Source organism: Oreochromis aureus, linkage group 14, assembly GCF_013358895.1.
Source record: "Oreochromis aureus strain Israel breed Guangdong linkage group 14, ZZ_aureus, whole genome shotgun sequence".
NCBI lineage: Eukaryota > Metazoa > Chordata > Actinopteri > Cichliformes > Cichlidae > Oreochromis > Oreochromis aureus.
The window spans coordinates 16,708,489-16,730,996 of record NC_052955.1 but is presented as its reverse complement, the minus strand read 5'-3'; the positions used below and the strand labels follow the sequence as shown (position 1 = coordinate 16,730,996).

The window sequence follows — 22,508 nt, the reverse complement described above, 5'->3', positions numbered from 1 at the left end:
GTAAATGCTGTGTGCCCATAAAGTTTTAGCTTTAAAAAAAAAAAAAAATATATATATATATATATATATATATATATATATATATATACATATATATATATATTAAATTTTGTGGATATTCTTCTGTTGCCTTCAAAAGGAGGACTGAGGACTCGCAGATCATCCTCTGGTTGCAGAGCATCCTCTGGTTGCAGAGCTCAGGCTGAAGCGTGTCGGTCATGCCTGCAGCTGGCTTCCTTAATTTTTGTTTTTTAATCTGCTCCCTGCTGAGTCACTGCTTCCCCTAAAAGGCCCCGCTTTCGATTTCCATTTCCTTTAAATCGTCTGTCTTCTGGGCGACCAGCAGGTGTCGCTGCTGCGCTTCGTAATTTTTCAGCAGTTTGTCAAGAGTTTTTAAGTTGAGAGGAGAAGAGGCGCCGTTTCTAATGGGAGGGGTTTTTTGTTTTTGTTTTTTTGAAATTGTAACTTTTACTTTGCACTTATGAAATTCCCACTTCTCCCTGATTGGAGGAACCGGGAGAAGCGTGATAAAGACATGATGTAACCAGGAGAAATGCCTCAGAGGGCGTGTGGCTGAGAAAGAGCTGGCTTTTTGACTTCTTTGTGCTAAAAATAGGTGCATGAGCTCTGGGATAGAGGCTCATTTGAATAGTTAAAAACTGATTTGCATATGCACTGAAGCCGATATGAAAACAAGACGAGCCGCCGATACGTGCGATCAGTTTACATACATAATAAGCGGGGAAATCGGCTTTTAAGGGTAAAGGACCTATTCTGGCCTCATTATGATGCATTATGCAAATCAATAAAGCGGCAAGGGTTTGATTAAAAGCTCGGTTCGTGCTGTCGCGGGGGGGGTTTCCCGTCTGTGAGGTGACGTTACGCGCGGAGGGGGATTTCCACGCGGTCCAGCAGCCAATCAGCGCGAAGCTTGTCCGAAACACAAAAGCGGAGATGACTTCGTGTAAGATATTTCAACACATGGCTTCGAGACGGTTTGACACTTCTCCCAGGGATCAGACAGAAGCTGTGAGCCGCTGTGCAGTCTAACAGGTGGTTTAAGGAGCTGTTTCAGAGTTCAGGACGAAGGTTTGGGCCGAGACGGAAAAAGACCCAGAGTCATCCGGTTTGGAGACGACTCAAGGAAGGATTCAAGGACACGACGGTGGAGTTTAAGGTCCTAAAGGTGGTCTTAAAGACTGGACGCATGCCATGATAGACATGGACATGGTCAACGGTACCTCTGGTGGGTGGTTGTCTTTTGTAAACCTGTTGAATCTTTGCGTGTGTTTGTGCGTAAAAGCGCTGACATCATCCTGAGGCATGTGATTTTTCACAGCAGAGGAGACAACACCCCTTCCCGGGATTGACCCGCAGGACGACAATTGTTCGAGCCTCGGCTCTCTAGATTTCGGTGAGTGGTGGGTCTTTTTTGTTTTGTTTTATTTTGTTTTGTTTTGGCTCTGCGTGCATGTGCCGGAACCAGGGAGGAATTACGGTGACCTGAGATGACCTCTGGCAGGAGGCGTAAACCATCATCAGAGTTCCTGCTTGTTTAATCTTAGGTTGTCTTATTTCCGATGTCAGAAAGGGAGAACTCAACATTTGGGACATTAAATTAAACATGAAAAAAGTCACAACAGCTGATTTCTCTTATTTAACATTGAAAACTGTGCTGCAGATGCTAGCTTTGTTTAATGTTTCATGCTTTCTGACAAAGTGTCAGACATGACAGACCACAACCACTGGTCCCCAAAAATAGGTGTATTTACCTGCAGGTAACCACTGCTCTAGATTCACTTTCACTGGTTAAACTGAGGCTGACTACAGGGCAGGAGGCCTGTTTTTTTTATTGGTGCAGTGCTGAAACAACGTGCCACAGATTCATGCACCAGTGACAAAAACAAAACAGAGGAAACGGTTCATGTGAGGTGGTAACCGCTCAGATTCTGACAGACTGTGTCTTGTGACACGTTGCCACGTCTTAAAATAGATTGCAGTAATATACTATTAGGTTTGGAAGATGTTAATGGAAGTGTTTCTGCTTTCTAATCCAAAAACATAAAGAAACAGAGTAGCTGCTGCCCTAAACCGGTGTCAGATTTTTAGAATATTTGCACTTTCACTTTGGATTCACCATCAGTTTGTATTCATTCACACAGACCTGATTCAAGAATATATCGCAGAAAGTGAGCAGGTAGCACCCACCCCATCTGGACTACCTGGACCACCTCCTCCACCTACTGCCCTCCCCTGCCCCACAAACCAAACCCCACCAAACCCCATCCACAAACCAACGCAGATATCCAAGCCGGTGCTGGTTGCAAGAGGCACCTTGTCTAAGGTGGGTGTTTTGCTTTTGGGTTTTTTTTTTGTTTTTTTAGGTGGTGTCACGCAGGGTGTTGATTTTTCTGGTTTCCTGCTCATTTAGCAGTTTCATACGTTACCCAGAAAGACTGCTGGCAACACCCAAGGGTGCCAAGCAGAGAGGTGTTTGTATCAGTTGTGGGCTGTGAAAGTTGCCAATCTGGGGTGAATAGGGGCATAATTTTTACAGATCCTGGCAAAAATTTGCGCTCATTACTTCAATACAGGGTCTATTTAGCTTCATCAAGTCATAATTAATATACCTGATACTTAATTTGTATAAAAACCAGAGAAATAAATGTCAGTACATGCGCCTATTTTGTAAATATTCAATCACTTTGGCTGCTATGACTGTATAACAGGTAGGAAACTGGAGTCTAAGCTTTCTGGAGAAAGGTTATGACTGATAAACAATGATAACAATAATGATGGTATTCTTATTTTTAGCCTTTTCTTATCTTAGCTGGGCAACAAAAACATTAAAACAGTTAATGGATTCAGCTAAAACTTAAAACATTTTATTTATGAGAAGAAACTGTTAAAAATGTATCTGCTTGTGGCTCCTCTGATTGGTTTTTTTAGGTTTTCTTCTTATCATTTGTTTGTGCAAAGCAGTCACACAGATGGGCAGGTTGTTGTGCTCTTCCCTCGGTTTATTATTAGCAACAGTAGTTTTATTTCCCATATTGTCTTTGTGCTATTATTGAAAGGCGGTTGATATAAAACACGTTCAGAGGAAGCGTCTGTTCCTCCTCCTCGGGGGTGGCTGCAGCTCTCATAATGAGGCTGTTGTGAGGATTGAATGTTGGTGGTATGAAGTGCTGCATGATTCATGTGCAGCCTGCAGACGGTTGGCTTTTTTGCTGTGTGGCACAGTGCAGCCGTTAGGCAACTTGGCAGGTCCGGCTTCTACCAGAAAGCACGTGGTTTACAGGCAGCGGGAAGCTCAGAAAGGCTGTAATCTGATGAGGGACTGTAGTGGCCGCACAGATGGGTAATAATGAAGGATGCTGGAAGACAAGTTTAGCCTTCTCTTAGTGAATGAGCTGCACAGGTTATGTTGCTGGGTTTGAAGAGGTTTTGCAGCTTGTGAGAGAGTGTGGCACACCTCTTTGTGCTTTTTTGTTGTTGTTATAGAGGAGGTGGGCTTGGGGAGTGGGGAGGACATTTTGGAAGAGCTGTAATCTGACTCCTGCTTTCAGTTTGCCATCCTTTCTGTTTACAAGCCAAACCCACCGGAGGCGAAAGGTTGCATTTTTCACCCCCGTGTCAGTGCTGTGATTGGCTGAAGGGTGTAAGGCTGAGCTGACTTCCTATTTCCGTTTGCTGGCTCGGTGTAGCAGGCTTTTGTTGAAAGGTCCAGTCCTTTTTTTTTTCTTTTCTTTTTTTGGGGAGGGGGCTAACACGATTGCAGGGGTGCATACAAACACTTTGACCAAAGACGTCTGGGGATCGACAGGATATTATGAAACATGATCTCATGCAGAGGTATCACCCACATCTCTGCAGCGATGGTTTAATGATTCACAGCAACACGTCTGACAAAGGAGGCGACTTCTTTACTACTTTTCTTACCTGCAGGTTTGATCATTATCATTCTTATCATCTGTTTTTTTTAGATTAGCTACAACAGATAGACTGCAGTGAGTCGGGTGAAACTTGATTTGTGAGAACTTTGGGTTCACGGTGATGTAAGAGAAAGCAATCAGGCGCCTCGATGGGCAGAAACAAATGAGCGAGGATGGAGGAAGAGCACTGCAGAGAAAGAGAGAGAAACTAAAAGCAGCAAAGACAAAAAAGAGATGCGAAGTCTTGAGTGGGAGCGGAAAAAGCTCGGTGGTCTGCGGTGTAACGGAAAAAATAAGACATCATATGCAAGAGGAGGAGTCGCAGAGCACGAGGTTAACTCTGCTCACTGATAGAAAGCACATGTATGGACAGAAAACAAAAAGAAACACACGCCATGAGTCAGTTCTTTCACTGCATGCTTCATCTGTAGTGTCATCACTGCTCAGGAGACTTGAGGTTGTTTTTCTTCATTAAAACTATGAAGATATCGAGGGGGGGAAAAGCTCTTTCAGCAGTAAAACCGCAAAACTGTGTAACATCATTAGACTGTTAATACAGACACACTGGTGTGTAAAAAGTACCATTGTAGTATTTTAGCTTGTCAAGGTGGAGCTACTTTCAGCTGCTTTATATAGAGTGACTTAGTTTAACATGTTCTCTCATTATATTTTTTTTAATAGTGAAATACTGAAACATCACACTTGTTTTTAAATTAGATAACCTAGAAGTTTGGAAGGGAAACATTTTATTAAAAGGATTTTATGAAGTTGTGCTTTGAAAGTGAGTGAATCATTGCTTCGAAACTGTGGATATTCTTAAAGGTTGTGACTGTTTGCAAATGTCCGTGTATTTGACTTGGTGACTTCATCTCCTTTATGCATCGAGATGGAAATCTGGTGAGTGAATTATGACTGTCAGCTCAGGTTTTTACTCCTCAGCCGTAAAAGGCTGATCATGTATTGTCGTCACCTCACCGAGGCTGATGACGTGGGCACCTAAGTTTGCGATAACTTAAGGACAAGATGACGTAGGATTTTGTAATTGATACCACAGGTGCATCTGCTGTGAGTCTGACGGGTAGCAGTTACCAGTACTTTTATTTTATTGCAGAAGTTCAGTTTTTCTTCTTGGAAGAGTGTTGAGAAAGGTCAATAGTTGATGATCGGAAATCTAAAGACATAGTTCAACTGGAGAGACGTTTCGTGCTGTCAGCAAACTGACTCACTGCATTTGGACATCCAAAGCAAGAAAACTTCTGAGTGTAAATTAAGTTTTCATGAGAAATATGAAGTCGAGTCATGTGACTTTTAACTTTCCTGCTAAAACAGATCAAATAGGAAAAAACACTGTGGGGGCGTGAGGTAAGACCAGAGCAGAAATAAAAAGCACAGAGATCACAAACATGATGAAGAAATGGTTAAAACATAAAATAAACACAAACCAGTGGGGGGGAAAAAGTGGGATTTTTTTTTTTTTTTTTAAGTATTGTTTCTTCTTTCAGATGTTTTGTGGATTTGCTTTGAAGCCTTTCTAGTACAGAAATTATCTTTACTCATTAGATCAGGTTATAAAAGACTCATCTGATGTGCATCACCAGCCTTTAGGGACAGTCGTGAGGCTTGGTTGGTTGTTGTCTGCATCTTTTTATGCTGCCTTTTCTGCCAGAAGTTTCTAGTGCAAGGTAAATATGTTTAAGTCAATTGCTTAAAATTGCTTTTTCTTGTCCCCCCCCCCCATCAGCCAGTCCTCCCTGTCATGGATATGGCATCGACTCATCCTTCCTCTGGGCGAGGGTCCTCGTGTTTGCTGAGCCCGAAGAACTCCAGCATCCCGTCCTCTCAGAACCGGGGCGACACGGACATTCTGGAGCGTGTTCTGGACAAGCCCAAGCTCGTGATAGTGGAGGAGCCCAAAGACAGAGGCATGAGGTTTCGCTATGAATGTGAAGGACGCTCGGCGGGCAGCATCCTGGGGGCATCCAGCACCCACAGTGAAAAGACCCTGCCTACAATAGAGGTAGAAGTTTGCGTTTCAGAAGGGGAGTTTACAAGATCTCAGAGGCAGTTAGGCACTTTTAACCACAGCTGATCCTGTTTACTCTGTTCACTTGACCCCTCCTGTCTGAAATGGGTGGAGACAGGAAAAAAATGTGGTTTGTCTGAATCAATTAGAAAGTCCCCACAAATCCCAGCTCGAGTGCAGTTAGATACAAGGAGGTATATCCCCGAGCTGCTTACTAAAGAAACACTCCCACACACATCTACACGCCACGATCATTCACACTTTGACTTGCTGGTTACCAGGTTATATAAAGTTTAGTCAAGGAAATGTCCGGTTGCGTAATGGATATTAATAGAATTGAACAATGGTTTTAATGTGTCATTATTTTTGGATGAAACCGGTAACTGAGAGGACTTGGTTTTGTTTTTATTTTTTTATTTTAATGCACCAGGAAATCTGTATTGACCTTCTAGAAACTATTGTTAAAAGTCTGACAGGTGCCCCAGATAAATGTCTGCAGGGGAAACACACCCAAAAAAGCCTGGAGCAACAGGTAGAGAAGGTTAATCGGCTTTTATTTCAACTTTTTTCAAGCCAAGTTTCTCAGATGTCAGGGTTATCTGCTTTAGTCTGGCATATTACAACAGCTTTGGTCTGTCGGTCAGGGAAAAAATGAAGAACTTTAGACAACTTTTTCTGTGTTTTCTATCTAGAAAATCACATTAATAGGCATCGCAGCTCTGAATTTATTCTGGATTTTTCTATAAATCTTGTTCTTTTCTTTCTTTCAGATTCAGGGTTCCATCGACGGCTTAAAGAGGGTCAACGTCACAGTTTCCTTGGTGACCAAAGACCTCCCACACCGGCCTCACCCCCACTGCCTCGTGGGTAAAGATTGTCCAAATGGTACAGGAATCTGTTTTGTCACATTCAACCCTCGCAACAACCGACGTCACAGGTGAGCATTCGCCTTCGTTCCCTCCCATTTTGATAATTTAAATTTCGTGGTGTGTCTTTACATTTTATTTGAATAGTTCCCCTCATTTTTACACCCAGCTTCGCTAACCTCGGTATTCAGTGTGTGAGGCGGAAAGAGCTGGACATTTCACTTCAGAAGCGAAGAAGCCTAAATATCGACCCATTTCAGAGTGAGTGGGAGACGTATGCCAACACGCTGCACCTTAATGTTCAAGTTGCTCATCATTCACATATATAAAGGCAGTTTTTTCTGTCCTCACTGACTTATTTTGTCTCTTTTCTCCCCTCAGCCGGGCATTCGAAGGGTATTGAAGACATGGACATGAATTCAGTGCGTCTGTGCTTTCAGTGCGAGCTCGAGTGGCAGGACGGCAGGAAAGACCACCTCAGCCCGGTGGTTTCGAAGCCCATTTATGACAAGAGTAAGACATAACCACACAAACACACTGAAAAGCCTTGACCACAGTTTCAACCAAGCGCGCCAAAAATAAGGCAGCGTACTTCCCTATTCTCACGATTTGTCATGCATGTTTTTTGTTTTTTGTTTTAATTCCAGAGGCAACAACTACATCACAGCTGAAGATCACCCATTTGAACCTGTATGAAGGTCCCTGCACCGGCAAGACGGAGGTCTACATGTTATGTGACAAAGTGCAGAAAGGTAACAGGAAAGTTTTTTGAAGTTAGGTTTCAGGAGTAGATTACATAAAACAAGTCCGGTTTCCACTATTCAGAAACGCGACAAAGAGCCTGATTACAATCTAAGTTTACGTGTAGGGCTTCGGAGCTTTAGTTAACTTTTAAATGAGATTTTTGTGATCGTGTTATTTAAAAAAAACAACAAAAAAACCAAACACACCCACAGTTTTGTAACTTAAAATAGTAAAAAGAAGCGTGACGAAGGTCAAGAGTCACATTGTGTTTTTCTTGACTAAGAGAAAGCATGTGACAGGGTGCCCAGAAAGGAGGTGCGGTGCTGCATGAGGAAGTCAGGAGGGTTAGAGAGAAGTGTGAGAGCGGTGCATGATATGCATGGGTGCACTGAGACAATAGTGTGTAGTAGGAGTGACAGACTGGTTTAAAGTGAATTTGAGAAGACACAGAGGATTGCCTTTGAGAGCTTCTCAAACTGTCAGATGAGGTCTGACTCTGTGGAATATTATGTTTGCATATGATGTGTCGGTCTACACAGGGAGCTGTGGGGGCTTCCTGTGTAGCGAAAAAGAGTGAAGGTGAGAAAGAGTAAGGTAGAAAATGTGTTGAGGTGAGGTGAGGATGGAGGAGGAGGTGAAGGTGGTTGAGTTTAAATACTTGGGGTCAACCATCCAGAACAAATGGGGTGTGAAAAAGAGGTGAAGAAAAGGGTACTGGGTTGTGACAGAAGGATACCAACATGAAAGTAAAAGTTAAGAAGGCAGCTGAGAGATCAGTTACGTTGCATGAAACGTATGAAAAGACCTGGAAGAAGCTGAGTTTGTTTGGACATGTGCAGTGAAGACGTGCAGGTAGAAAGATGCTGTCAGAGAAGAAGAAGGTGTGTAGATGTGATGAAAGAGGACTTGTAGGTGGTTTCCAGGTGGTAACGCGCCCTAAAGAAGAAAACTGTTGTGACCTAATTACTTTGAATAAAAGTATTAAAAGTTTTGATTCCTCTACAAAGGTTTTATTTTTAGTCTTCTTTGTATTTTGGATCATTTCTGAAAAAATTTCTTGTCAAACTTTAGCAACTCTTAAGAGGATTTTTAAGGCTAACGGGAAGGTGGCCTTGGAGTCAAGGGTCACATGAGCCTAGGTGCTGACCATTACGGGGTCCCTAATGTAATAAAACCTGGGACTCCCAGAGCTGAAGAAGCTTCTTGTTAAATACTCCCATGACCTGGATGAATGAGAACCTACACAAACATGTTCTGTTTCTTGAATAATAAAGAGCTTTGTGTGTTTGGTCCTCAGACGACATAGAGATCATCTTCAGGCGAGGGTCGTGGAAGGCGAACGGGGAGTTTGCCCAGACAGATGTGCACCGACAGATCGCCATCGTGTTTAAGACTCCGCCCTACGAGGACCAAGACATCACAGAGGAAGTGGAAGTCAACCTGGCCCTGCGTCGCATCTCAGACCAGATGGAGAGCGAGCCCATTACATTCAAGTACCTGCCTCGCAATCCAGGTCAGTCAGTACTGGACTTCCCTAACATCCTCTTCTGCCACACCAACCTTCTGCATGTCCTCCTTCACTACATTCATGAGCCTCCACTAACTCTACTCCCTGTAGATTCACTTTTCCTCCTGTCTCCCTCCTTCTTCTGGTCATAAAGTCCACTGTCCTCTCTCCTAGACATCTCCACACTTATGTCATCAGGACCAGCCACCTTTCTGTTCTTCATCCTCTTCATAGCTGTCCTCACTTCCTCCTCACTGCACTTTCTGATTCACTAACCGTCCTCTATCTGTCGTCCTCTGTCTTTTTATCTCTCAGAGTACTCCTTCCACCTTCTCTGCACACTCTTCTTACTCGTTAGTATGTTTCCATCCTGCTGCACATCCTTTCCAGCTAGATCACTTTAACCAATCAATACAAGCCCTTATCTTCTTCGTTATTGTCCAGCCTCACATACAACTCACTGTAAGTCTCTTTGAATTCTTTTCCGTACGTCCTCATTCCACCACTAGGTCTCCTTGCCCTCTTTCCTCTGTCCACAGGATACACCAAACACCCTCTTGGAAGTTTCCTTCAACACTTTAGTCGTACTTTCCCAGTAATCTGGTAACTCTTCTGTAACAGACACAGCCTCAGACACAGCCTCTCTCAACTCCTTCCTGAACTCTGTGCTACACTATTCCTCCTTCAACTTCCACCATTTATTCATCGACTCTGCCTTTACCTAGTTTCTTTACTTGATCTCCAAAATCACCCTTGAGACTATCATCTCATACTGATGTGGTACATTTTCCCACCTTGCAGCTGCAGCCATCCTGGGTGCACCTTCCTCCACACATATACGTCAGCTATGATCTTCCCTCTTCTTAAAGTGTTCACCACGGCCAGCACCATCTTTCCTTCTGCATTCCTTGATACCATTCCTACTCAACACCTCCTCGTCACCTCTCTTCCCTTCATCTACATGTCCAGTGAATTCTGTCCGTCTCTCTCCCCCCTTGGAGACACTCTCTGCCACTTGATCCAACTTGCTCCAGAATTCCCCTCTCTCTTCTAAATGACATCCAACCTGTGGGGCGTACGCACAGATAACACTGAAAACCCCTCCTCTGATTTCCACCTTCACACCCATGATCCTGTCTGACACTCTGCGCATCCACAGCACTATCTACACCACAATAGAACATTTTGAATCCACCTCCAGCGCTCCTGGGCTTTCCACGTGGTCTCCTGCACGCTCAATACAGCCACCTTCTTTCTCTCCATCATGTCAGCCAGCCCTCTCTCCTCTTTGACAGTCATAGTGCTCACAAATTAAAAAACAGATGCAGCAGATTATTGCTAAACAGTGACAACGTTTCATTTCTCATTTCAGACCCGTACGAGGTGAAGCGTAAGACAAGGTTAAAGTCCGAGGTGAACCTCACGGAGAAGCCCTGTGTGACAGGTGAGGTTCAGACTCTCAGTTTGATCTTTGTGCTTTTACAATTCAGCATGTGAACTGTTCAGCGTGCCACCTCTCTGGCTCCGTGTTTACATATTTTCACTCAAAATATTGTGACTTATAACAACAGGAAAAGCGCAGCAAACCAACATTTTAACTACTGACGATGTGTCCCAAATTTTAATATAATAATTTAGATCAGATCTCTAATCCCTAAACCTAAGCAGGGAAAAATGGCAGATTAGCTTGGGTAAAAGAACGAAAATTGAGGCACACAATGATGTGTGCTGCTGGTAAAGTTTCTGGGCTGCTTTTCCTCATAACAGCCATCCCCCAAGATTTTCTCCATTTAAAGCAATGCATTGTCAGGGATTGTAACATCTAGTCCTTTTACTGAATCAGACTTATAACAACAGGAAAAGCACAGCAAACCAACATTTTAAATCTAAACTCCTTGGATTTCATCATGCAAAAGGCATAAAGTACCTTTAAATGAATGTAATTATTTATGTTTTAACTTGACACTCAGCACAGATTAAAGCTATTAATGATCATGTTTAAACTGCTTGTTAAATGATAGCCAGTCTTCCCAAAATCCAGGTTTAAACTGTAGTCTATCTCCCTGACTTCAAGAACCGCAAAGCCCCTTTTCCACTGATGCAGTACCAGTCCATAATCTAGAACCTGTTCCACATATTTCCCCTGAAAAAGGACTGGTGGTATTGTGGCCCAAGATGGTGCCACAGAATTGCTGACACCAAAACTGAAACTAAATTAAGTCGGCAGGAATTTCACCCATGACTAGCAGATGCATTTTTTTTTTTTTTTGCATGGAAATTACTCCAACACCTGCTAGTAGCGTTTGGGTCTCAAAGCTTTTTTCCTCAGAAAGCCCCCCATACCAGCTCCACACCAGCACTGCACTGGTGGAAACAAGGTGGAAGTGAGCCATTCATTTATTTTCCTGTGAAAAAACGGGCATCTTGGTCACGCTCACTTGGGTGAATTACACAGAAACCTCAGTGGAACAGTTGAGTTGGTGTTTGTGCCATTAACCACACCTACTAAGAGTCAACACGTCTGCTTTGAAGATGCACTATTAGAAACGTGGCAGCTTCAGTAATTGGGACGAATCACAATGCCCTTCAAAAAATCACACTTCATCATTTTCTGTCTACTCATCACTGCATGATGAAGAGCAGATCACATGATAACATGACATTTGCCAAAAATGCCAAAATGGACCACTGGAATACACAGAAATGAAAAAGAGGAAGTGATCAGCCACAAATACTCCTTATGTGACATGTCATTTATATGACTGGCTTATCAGAGTTTTATGTGTTATACATATATATAGACACACCAAACAAGATAAAGATGGTGTGTAATAAAAGCACAAAGGGGTTAAAAGCAACAGGGTAAACTGTACAAAAGGTTAAAACTAAAGAGCAGCAGGTTCTGCCTTCGTAAAGGTTAGTTTTTGTTGATGTCGACTCAGCTGTGTGCTTGTTTTGGAGGTTTTTCATGCAGTTATTTCCATTTCATAGCCTGGTCTGACTGATATAAACAAGGCAAAACAGTCCTTGTGGCATAAAGTACTACAGATTAACAATGAGACAAACACCTTTCAAAATGATCAGACAGCTGGCTCAGCACTTCTCCTCAAAGGTTTCCCATAATCTCAAGACCTTTTTCAAGACTGGCAGCTGTGTGTGTGTGCTTTTTAAAAAAGGTCGAGAATCACATGTCACAATCCAGGTACAAAGTCCTCCGTCTAATAACTGACCATTCATCATGTTTCTAACAGCTTTGTTTTCTCTGTAACGTAATCTGTTTCAGCCAAGAGCGCACCTGCGTCAGATCAGGTCATCCAGTTCCTCCCAGAGGCCCAAAACATGATGTCGCCACAAGAGCGGTCGCACCCTGTCTTGCCCGGCATCCCCGCTGCGGCGGAACCGCATTACTGCAATCCAATCGATTCAAACACCGAAGAGGCAGCCATTTACAACCAGTTGGTAGACATGCCTGAATTTTGGGAGGTCTTCAATAACCCGAACTTCACCTCGCTCGTGCCTGGTAACTTGGACATCACTGCCTCCACCTTTGCTAACGTGGATATGAACTTCAACCAGAACTCTGGCTTCCCCCAGGACTTTTCCCATTACAGTGACTTGCAATTCAACATGCTCGTCAGCGAGAGCCAGAACCCGCAGTTGGAGCCGCAGGATGGCACGGTTCAGGTGAAAACGGAAGAGGAACTATGAGGATCGTGTAGCACCGTTTACAGCTGTTTCTGTTTCTGTCATCTTTTAACATTTCCTTGCTGACAGTTTTGTCACTGTCATGTGTGCACATTAAGCTAGTTTCCCCTTGTTTCTAGAACTTGTGCTAAGCTAAACAAGCTATCGCCTGCTTTGTATTTCGTATGAGACTGGTACTGATTAGCGCAGCAGAAAACTGAAACCATCCTTCAAAAGTGGATACAAGTACCAAAATACATATGATTGTCTCTCTGGAGTCAAAAAAAATCCCATCAGCCACTTGAACTTTCATCACTGAATATCATCCATTTAATACATTTCAGAGGTTTTCTCTTGATTTTTAATGGATTTGACTTTGAGTCAAAGGTATAACTCCGACTTAAGCAAAATAATTGCATTGACACATGTTACATGCTGCTCCGATGGTCTGATGACAGTTAAGGCTGCGCATAGCTCTGCAGGCCGAGAGATTCCACTTTTACCCCTTTGATGGCACTGGTTCAAAGCTCCTTTATCCTCGGCTCAGCGCTCTCATGCTGGCACACTTATCCAGTTCATTCCAGACAATGGGTGTGAGGTGGGGCACGCCATTTACCATCACACCACTTTAGAATCGCCGGTTAACCTGACACGCATGACTCTGGAGAGTTTAAACCTAACCAAGGAGACCCATGCACCACTGCGCTGCTAAGCTGTTTGTTTTATTGGCTTACTCATGTAACCAACCTAAATACACCAAGTTAGTCAGTACTGAACCCTTAAGCTAAGTTTCACACCGGTGTCTGATCTTCTGTGAGAACTTACAATCAGTTTGTTTTTTGTTTTTTTCCATCTGAGTGTTTTCTGTCTGAGCTGGCACTCAAAGCAGTTTTGTAAGCTACACACACACACACACACATGCATGCATACACACACACAGATACCAATGGTGAGGCTGTGGCCTCTTTCAGCAGGATAAACACCTTGCCACAAGTAAAAAAAGGTTCAGGAACATTTTGAGCCATTGACTTGGCCTCCAGATTTCCCAGACCTCAGTCTAATCGAGCATCTGTGGGACCTGCTGGACAAACAAGGAGACCCCACCTCCGAACTTACCAGGGGTCGAGTGGGGTCTGCGCCTCAATGGGTCAGGGCTATTTTGGCAGCAAAAGGGGAACCAACACAGCATTAGGCAGGTGGTTATAATATTAGGCCTGATCAGCAAGCTGTTTGTTCAGCTTTTTCAGTTCGTTCACTTTTCATTAGCACACAGGAACCTCCCACTGCCAGTCCCCTATGAGGGCCTTCCCCAAAACGCAGCCTCAATTGATGCTTGTGTCGTCTGTCATTATCAACTTGAAATGCTGTCAAATGTAAACTAGTGAATATAAAAATAACAAACACTTCGAGTATCTTGAATCATAGAAGAATATACGTCGCATTTTTGGTGCTTGTATCCACTTGTGAACAATCTTCATGTACTGAGTTATCTGCTGCACTTGCTCTGCTAGAGTGCAAAACCAATATGGAGCAGAGGGCCTTCTTTCCTGCTGCTGCTGCTTTGCACTTTGGGCTTGTAGACTGTTTTGGTTTCACACCTCTGCGACGTTGCCCTGTATTTAACCTCGTAACCTTTTATCCTTAGCTCCTGAAGCCTTGCTGGTCAAGTCTTCGGGAGCAAGTTAGCATTCCTTATTTTCCATAAATGCTGCAAGCATTAATTTAAGGCTTACAGTCAGTGTGGAGTTTAAAAGGAGAACTCAAACTTCTCCACAAAAGCTGTAAACTTCCATAATTGCAGTCTTTTTTAGTTACGAGGTGAGACTAAAATGCCACGTTTTAAATGTTTGTGCAAGATTTGTTTTGTTTGCTTAGCTGAAGCTGCCGGCAGCATAAAAGGGTTTTTTTTTATCACCAAAAGTCTCAAGTACAGTGGTTGGAGATCAATTCTTCTTTGTCTCTGTCTGTTATTGCTCTCTGTTGGCCGTCACAGCCGCTGGCTTGTTTAATATTTAATCAACATAAATGTAATAGAAAACAGCCCTTTTCCTAGTCCTGGCTTTCTTTGTGTCAGTTCCTTTTGTTTGTCAGTTTCGCTCTCGTGCTAAGCATTTGAATTTCCAATCGCACCTTATCACATGTCTGCCCACTCAGTGTAGTGCAGTAGTCGGAAAAAAATAAAATGTCTGTGTGTAACTTTTGTTGTGTCATTACTTCCTGTTGAGGCAGAGTGAGAGGCAGAAATAAAAGATTAGAGTGTGTTAAAGGGGATGTAGGCGCTGCGATTCAGCTGCCGCCCACACACATTCCTGAGCTGCTCTCTCACTTATAAAAACAATGATTCTTGGCAGCTTCGACATCTCCAAGATGCTTTTTGGCTTGTCATATCGCAGTTTAAAATATCTTCAATGCCTCAAGAGAACCTTGAAGTACTTGTTTGTCCAACCCATTAGACAGAAACCCAGAGGACATAAATCACCCTATTGTTTATGGCTGTGAGACACCTTGAGGTCACTTTAGTCATAGCCTCTCACAAGAAACAATAGCTCTTTTTTTTCTTTTCCTTTTCTGCCTAAAACATGACTATCACTTCTTACAGTAATCCAGTCTGGGAACGTGCCCTATTTCTGCTTTTCTCTTTGGTTTTTGTGGACTCTGGTGAAACACCCAGTCTTTTGTAACTCCGCTCCTTTTGGGGAAACTTGGCGATTGAGACACACAGGGATGTTAACCTTACTCATTTTATTAATAATACAGATACTACTGCTGCGTGATGACAGTGAGCGGAGATATACTTAACATGGTCACAGAGGCCGAGGGGCTTCACAAAGATCCAGTATACGATAAATAAGGAATCATTGATTTTGAGCTGTCATGCAAACAAACTCGGGTAGAGTCCAAGAATAAAAATGTGGAGCTGGAAATGACAGAGAACTAAGGTTTTAGATTTTAGGACATAATAACAATAATCTTGACCTTACCACGTCATAAAACACAGGTAATACACCGAAAAATGATTGACACAGCATTAAATATTACACAGGTTCATTACTTAACAAAAGCTAAGATGCCAAAGCAGTGCGAGGAAAAACTAAGTACACCCTTACTGCTTCCATAGGGATTAAAAGGAAAGGATCAGCCAAGCGCTGCTAATAAAATAAACTCGATTAATTGTGAGGAGCTCTATGAACCTCTATGTCAGTTTGCTGGTCTGGAGCATTCAGGTGTGTGTTAATACACCACTGAGAGGATGATAGACATCAGCACTGATCTTAGAGAAGCAACTGTTGCTTCCCATCAGTTTGGGGATGGTTGTAAGGCCATTTCTAAATAATCTGAACTCCATCATTCGGTTGCCAAGCTTCTCCAACAAGTTACCCCCCCGAAGTCAGACTGTGCAGAAAAACTGCAAAAAAATCACAAGGGTTACACCTCAGACTCTCTGTTAGTATGTTAAACGTTAAAGTTCTGACTAAAAAAAAAGAATGGAGTTGCCCAGGAAGAGTCCAGACCCCAACCTGACTGAAATGCTGTGCCCAGCAGTAACAAGCAGTGGTCCAAAATCATTCATTCATTTAAAGTTATTGCTAGTAAAAGTGGATCTCCAGGCTTTGAATCATGAGGTGTACTCAGTTCTTCTCACACTGCCTCTGCATTTTGTCAAACAAGTAATGGTGCAGTGTAACTCGTTCATCTGAGGTTGTATTTGCCTAATCTTATTAAGCACCAGAGATTTTTATTAATGTCCCAATAGAACTGAGAGCGGGTGTCCTTTTTTATTAATTACTAACATTTACTTAAATCAAGCCTAGAAGGCTTTTTCCAGCAGTAACATTTAATACGAATATTTAATTTTCATCCCTTTATAAAGTGGTTCCCATTGTTGCTTTTTAAATGATCATGACACAAGTTATTAACACATTTTTATACACTTGTGTTTGCCGAGTGGTAAAGAGATCGTTGTAGCTGTGCTTTAATATTCGTATTTGACTGTGGGCATCCGTTTTCTTCAGGTTAGTTAAAGCAGGAGTTACCGTTTGTTGGCCCCATCCATCACCCTGGAGCATACTCCAGTTACAGCCTCTGGGAAACTCCACACTGAGCTCATCTCCAAGACCTTTGATCCTATGTAAACAGAGAGAGAGACACTTTATTTCCTGTGAAAGGGTGCTGTATAACCAGCTGCTAAGACCTGTCTGGACTTGTCCACTGGATCTGTTTGCCTTAGACAATAAGGGCTTTTTAAGATTCTCATCTTGTATGAAGGAAAAGCTTTTTTGCTGAAACCCAGGATTGATCAGGCAGCTTCCTCTGGAGGATGGATTCAATTTTAATCAGTTCATCTTTGGATGATTTTGTCTAATTGTTTGTTTTAATATCTGAACTCACACAGCCGAAAACCATAATCTCAAATCTGAGAAGAAGAAACCACTTAACGCCTGGCACCTTATCGCTTACTCCTAAAACACCAAACAAAAACAAAACATGTCCTTATCATCAGAGGTTCTTCTAGTGAATGGCCCCTTTTTAAGCCACCAGTAAGAAAAAAAAAAAGTGCTGATCTTAATCTTCACATGCAGATATCTCAGTAGGTCTGTGGAGTATCTGGCGAGTGCTGAGCCGAGAGAATGAGTCATATGTTGTGGAAAGACGAAAAAGAGGAGGCTGAAGAGCTTCAAGGTTAAACTTTCAGTGAAATCTCTTAGATGATGTTATGCTGGCTTTCCATCAAATCGATTTTTCTTTCCTCCTGTAGTTACCACAGCAATTAGATGTACACAACTGATTACGAGGCACTTACTCATAAATGGCACATATTAGTAAATGAGAAACTGATGCAATGCATTCCTGTAAGTGAAAAATCCGTTCACTTTTATTTATATAAATCCAAATCACAGCAATGAGTTTCTCAGTGTGCTTTTCACAATATTAGGGAGAAAATCCAACAATCAGACAATCACCTGTTAGCAAGTGTTTGATGTCGGGAGTCTGGGGGAGAACTCATTTTTAGATCAAGGTTAAGTTTAGTTGTGTAGCACATTTCAAATGACAGGGGTTGGCCATAGTGTTTCACAGGCGGCCAATAATAAAATGACAAAAAACAAAACCAATTACCTGATGTCAAGGTTTAGCTCAAAGGCCAGAGATTATAAATTAGGCTACGTTCACACTGCAGGCGAAAGCGCATCAAATCCGACTTTTTTGACCCTATGCGACCCATATCCGATCATGGTATGACAGTGTGAACGGCACAAATCCGATATTTTCAAATCCGACCTGGGTCACTTTCGTATGTGGTACTGAATCCGATACGTATCTGATGTTTTAGAAAGCGACTGCTGTTTGAACGGTCATGTCGCATCAAATCTGTCTTTTACGTCACTGACACAAGACAGACGCCAATTATCAGCGCCGGAGAAGACATCGTGAACGCTTCCTGGCCATCCAGTGAAACTGTTGGGAAGACAACGTTGGAGAAACGTGAACATTTTATTTGTAATGTATAATCTGCAGGTTCTGACAGAAATCTGCAACTATCCTTTGAAGCACCGCTCCTCTCTAAAACAACAATAAGGATAATTATTAGGCCATATGTAAATAACAAAATAACTTTATAACTTAAAGCAAAATTGGGAAACGTAAAGTCCGAAACAAGTCTTTATATTAAGGGCCATCAGTCAAACAAATACTGTTTGGTCTGGGTCTAAACAGAGCGTGTTATGTGTGACGTCTTCTTTTGCGCATGCGGGCCGCTTTGAGGGTTCAAACAGGAGCGCGTTTGCTGTCACATTTTATTTGTAGTGTGAACAAGCAGACAAAAAAAATCGGATTTGATCAAAAAATCGGAATTGAGCATTAAGACCTGCAGTGTGAACGTAGCCTTAGTCTTGTGCAAAGAATTAAATGTAGAAACAGTTCTAATATGAAATGGTGAGACATTCAGAGACTCGGGTGACAACTGAAAAAGCTCGGTCACCTCTATTATATCTGTATAAGTCTAGCTTTTGGAATATAGAGGATCTGATCTGATCAGCAGATAGGAGTGTAATCATGAGTGAGATCAGACAAATACACAGGTGCCAGCCCACTCAGAATTTAAGAAATCTCTGCTGACAAGATGAAACCCTCCCCCTCACAGAAGAGCATTTAAAATATGCTGAGTGACTAAAATGACAGACTGTGACTCTGAGAGGAGCCTGATTTCATATAGATGCTGAAAGTCACTAAAAGAATGAACAGCCAGGCAGCATGGTAAATTATGTTGTGAGGACACCTTCACTCCCATAAAAGTCACCCAAATCACCAGAGACCAAACATCGTAACACGGTGCTGATGAGAACCCACAATAGCTCAGAAACCCAAGTAATAGCGAAGACAAAGAAGCTGTGAACACCTGCTTGTTATGTGAGAAACATGCAAGAAAGTCTCCGTCAGAGGTCCAACACAAGTCACATCACATCCCGACACCACCCCCAGGCAGCACAGGTACCCCGAAAGTGGGGGCCTTAAGTTAGACACCCCTGCTGTAATGTTTTTAGCACCATGTCAATCAGCTTCAATCGCTGGTCTTGAAGTTTAAAGAGTTATTTTGCCAATAATGATTTGAAATCGCTGAATATGATGGACTTACTGTAGTCAGGCACATCACTTCCTGTGTGGAAACCTTATGGGCAGCAGGGGTTGACTCCTCGACTGTAGAAAGAAGTCAGACTGTAAAGACATCTATGAGAAAATGACCAAACTATGACATCAATCAGCAGCTTCAACTCTTATTAAATACAACACTGTTTTTTAATGGTTAAATTTGGAGTAAAATACCATGTAGCAGCTTATAGCACATCTGGCTAATTTTATCCGGGTTGTTCCACCCTCTAAGGTTAAGATCACCAAACCAGAAAATCTTAGGAAATGAAAGCACTTAGTCAACAAAAACAGAGCTAAATTACTTCCTTAAAAACAACCGTCAACTTTCCCTTTCACAAAAAGCATCTGCATTTGGAATAAAATACAAATACAGTGAATAATCAGGTCACTGCACTACAGCTAGCAAATCAGGTCAAAGTTGATGACCCCAACTCTTGACCCCAATTATTATGACCATTATTTTTTCCAGTAATTGCCAGGACTTGGGAGACCATAATATATCATGCAGTTATGGTGAGGACGTAAGGTTTAATCACAGATGATGCACCATGCTGCACGTGTATGTGGAGGAAATACTGGTTACACCAGTTTAATTGATCCAGATCCAAATGGTGATGGGGAGTTTTATGGTCAAACATCCATAACTTCAATGTCTGGTTTAGCTTAAAGTGAGTGAAGCTGAATGTGACAGATGCTCCTGTGTGACAGCCTACCAAAAAAGGAAAAAACACCGAATATGGCACTTTGTGCCTCACTTTCAGCCCTTGTTTTCTTACTTTGCCTCTCCTGAATATGCATCAGGGGGTAATTCCAGGCAGATGCTGCATCTATATAAGCACCGAACCTTTCTGTTTACAGCTGGCAGGCATAGTCTCCGTTGCCTGGTTACAACACCCACGGGAGTCCCCACACTAGTAGGGACTCGCCACCTTTCCCACAACAGCACATTTCAACCACAAAGCTACACAAAGCTACTGAAAGCGAAACCAGGCGAGAAACGGCTACTAATGTTTTCAAAACTCTGACATTTTTTTTTTCCACTGGTCACCTCGAGCGCCATATAAGGACCTTTGCTCCCTCCCTGATGCTTTGACAGACAGACGTGCGGTTTGTTGCATCACTTGTTTTGATAGTAGCACTTGTCAGTCTTCAAGAAGAAAACCGCGAGAAATAAACATCTTTTTTTTTTTACAGACTGTCAAGATTTGACATGTTTAGGAGCTTTTTGGGGGGAGACGTAAAAACATTTTTTTAAAGGATGGAAATGATTAAATTAACTGTAAAGGGATTTTAATAAAGAAACAATTGGCTCCATATGTCAAACAAGCCTTCGTGTAATCTAACGTCAAGTAATTTGAATCACTTTGGCGCCATCTAGTGGAACATGTCTACATTTTGAGAAAAGTGTTCGTCTGTCATTCGAATTAGTTGTTATTGTAGACTCTACAATGTAGAGGCTTCAGAGGAAGTACAAAACACTTTCATTGAATGAAATACAGTCATGTTAAAAAGAAACGTCTCACAGGACTCCACGCAGAGCACCCTGACAGCTTCTGTATGAATTCAGGGGGTTAAGTAGTGGACGGAGCTGATATTTAAAATTACTTCTGATTGATCATCAATAGTGATATAAAAGCAGTTTGCTTCTCTGCTGGCTTGTGTCAACACAGATCCAGGATCTTCCCGGGATTGAACGTGCCAGGAAATTCACTCCAAGATCAGACTGAAATAAAAAAAGCCAAGAGCTACATCTTGGACTCTACAGGCCTCAGTTGGCACAAAAAAGACTTTCCATGGAGAAAACCTCTTATTTCTACAAAGAATATGGCAACACTTGGGTTTCCAAAGTTGCATCAGAACAAATCACAACACTTATGAAAAAACGACCTTTGGTAAGACAAGACTATAGTTGAAATGTTTAGCTTTAATGCACAGCCCCACATTTGGAGAGAACCAAACACAGACTCTCAGCACTGTGTTAGAGGGCTGAGGATTTGAACTTGTTTTACAGCCACAGGATCTGGACAACTTGTAGTCACTAGACTGATGCAACTGCTGTACAAAGTGTTCTAGCATCCAATGTGAGACCACCTGTCTGACATCTAAATCCTGGCTGAAATTGGGTCAGGAAACACAAAAATCCCACCAAATCTACAACAGTAAAAGAAAAGAAACACGGTGCTTTGGTGTCCCAGAGTTCAGATCTCTGCCTGATTTAAATTCTGTGATTGGATCTTAGTAGAGCCGTGCAAAAGTGAATGCATGCAAACCTCAGTGAACCAAAGCGATGTTGTCAAGAAGAGGCAGCCAAGCAAGTTTATACAAGAAAAAAAGATGGAAAGAAAAAGGAATGATTCCTGAAATACCTTTGCAGTTAGATCTCTGTTTCACCACATCATGCTGCAGAGATTTGAGGAGTTTCTCCTGTTTTCCTCGTCAGTCTCAGCTCCTTTTCACATTAAACTCAGCAGCAAAATTTCTCATCAGCAGTTAGCATGGTCACATGACTTCCAATGGACATTTCTGCTGCAGGTTAAGTCTAATAAACAGAATTTTAAGAAAAAAATAGACGTATAGATATAGGTACGTGTATAGAAATATTTAAAAAGAATACTTACCACACTTCATGGAAGCAGTAGTAAGCAAGTCAAACTTGAAAGGTAGCTGTTGTCTCTTGCTCAGTGGTCTCTTAGAAATTAAGTGACACTTATGTTTGTTTGCAAAGACGCACGTCTTTCATGTTTTCAGACCTGAGCACCTCCTCTGCTCTTTGTGCTTTATGTTTGTTATGAGTTGTGTTCCTTTTTGTCACGTCTGTGTACTTTTGAACGCCTTTGTTTGCTTTCTTAGGAACACCGAGCTGCTGATAAGTGGTCATATAACATATAATGATTCTTAAGGTGTTTGCAGCACACCAAAAGGACCATTTTCATCTACCCAGCTCATGTCCTTATAACCCTCTACTGCATAGCATTGCCCTGAGGCAACAAACCACATTTTCATGCCTCACACTGGCCCTTCAAAAAAAAACCCTTTCTGCAAGCTGCACTACATGAGAGACATCTCCATTAGGAGGTAAGATAAAGATCACTATTTTACATGTT

The 22,508-nt window shown here is 42.3% G+C and overlaps 1 protein-coding gene across 3 annotated transcripts; it reads left to right on the top strand.

Annotated features, from left to right (window-relative positions):
• Nucleotides 1-267: 267 nt before the first annotated feature.
• Nucleotides 268-14,955, top strand: relb (v-rel avian reticuloendotheliosis viral oncogene homolog B). 3 transcript variants are annotated; one of them, XM_031743992.2, is made up of 11 exons: nucleotides 268-1,246; nucleotides 1,340-1,414; nucleotides 2,163-2,344; nucleotides 5,677-5,952; nucleotides 6,729-6,895; nucleotides 6,994-7,085; nucleotides 7,206-7,337; nucleotides 7,472-7,576; nucleotides 8,866-9,081; nucleotides 10,448-10,519; nucleotides 12,359-14,955. In XM_031743992.2, exons 1-11 carry the CDS (start codon nucleotides 1,213-1,215, stop codon nucleotides 12,781-12,783), a joined length of 1,776 nt encoding a protein of 591 aa, XP_031599852.1. In that variant the 5' UTR covers nucleotides 268-1,212; the 3' UTR covers nucleotides 12,784-14,955. The 3 variants fall into 3 exon arrangements, with proteins under 3 accessions (XP_031599852.1, XP_031599853.1, XP_031599855.1); XM_031743993.2 differs by having other exon boundaries at nucleotides 269-1,246; nucleotides 1,343-1,414; XM_031743995.2 differs by lacking the exons at nucleotides 268-1,246; nucleotides 1,340-1,414; nucleotides 2,163-2,344 and adding an exon at nucleotides 3,511-3,948.
• Nucleotides 14,956-22,508: the final 7,553 nt, after the last annotated feature.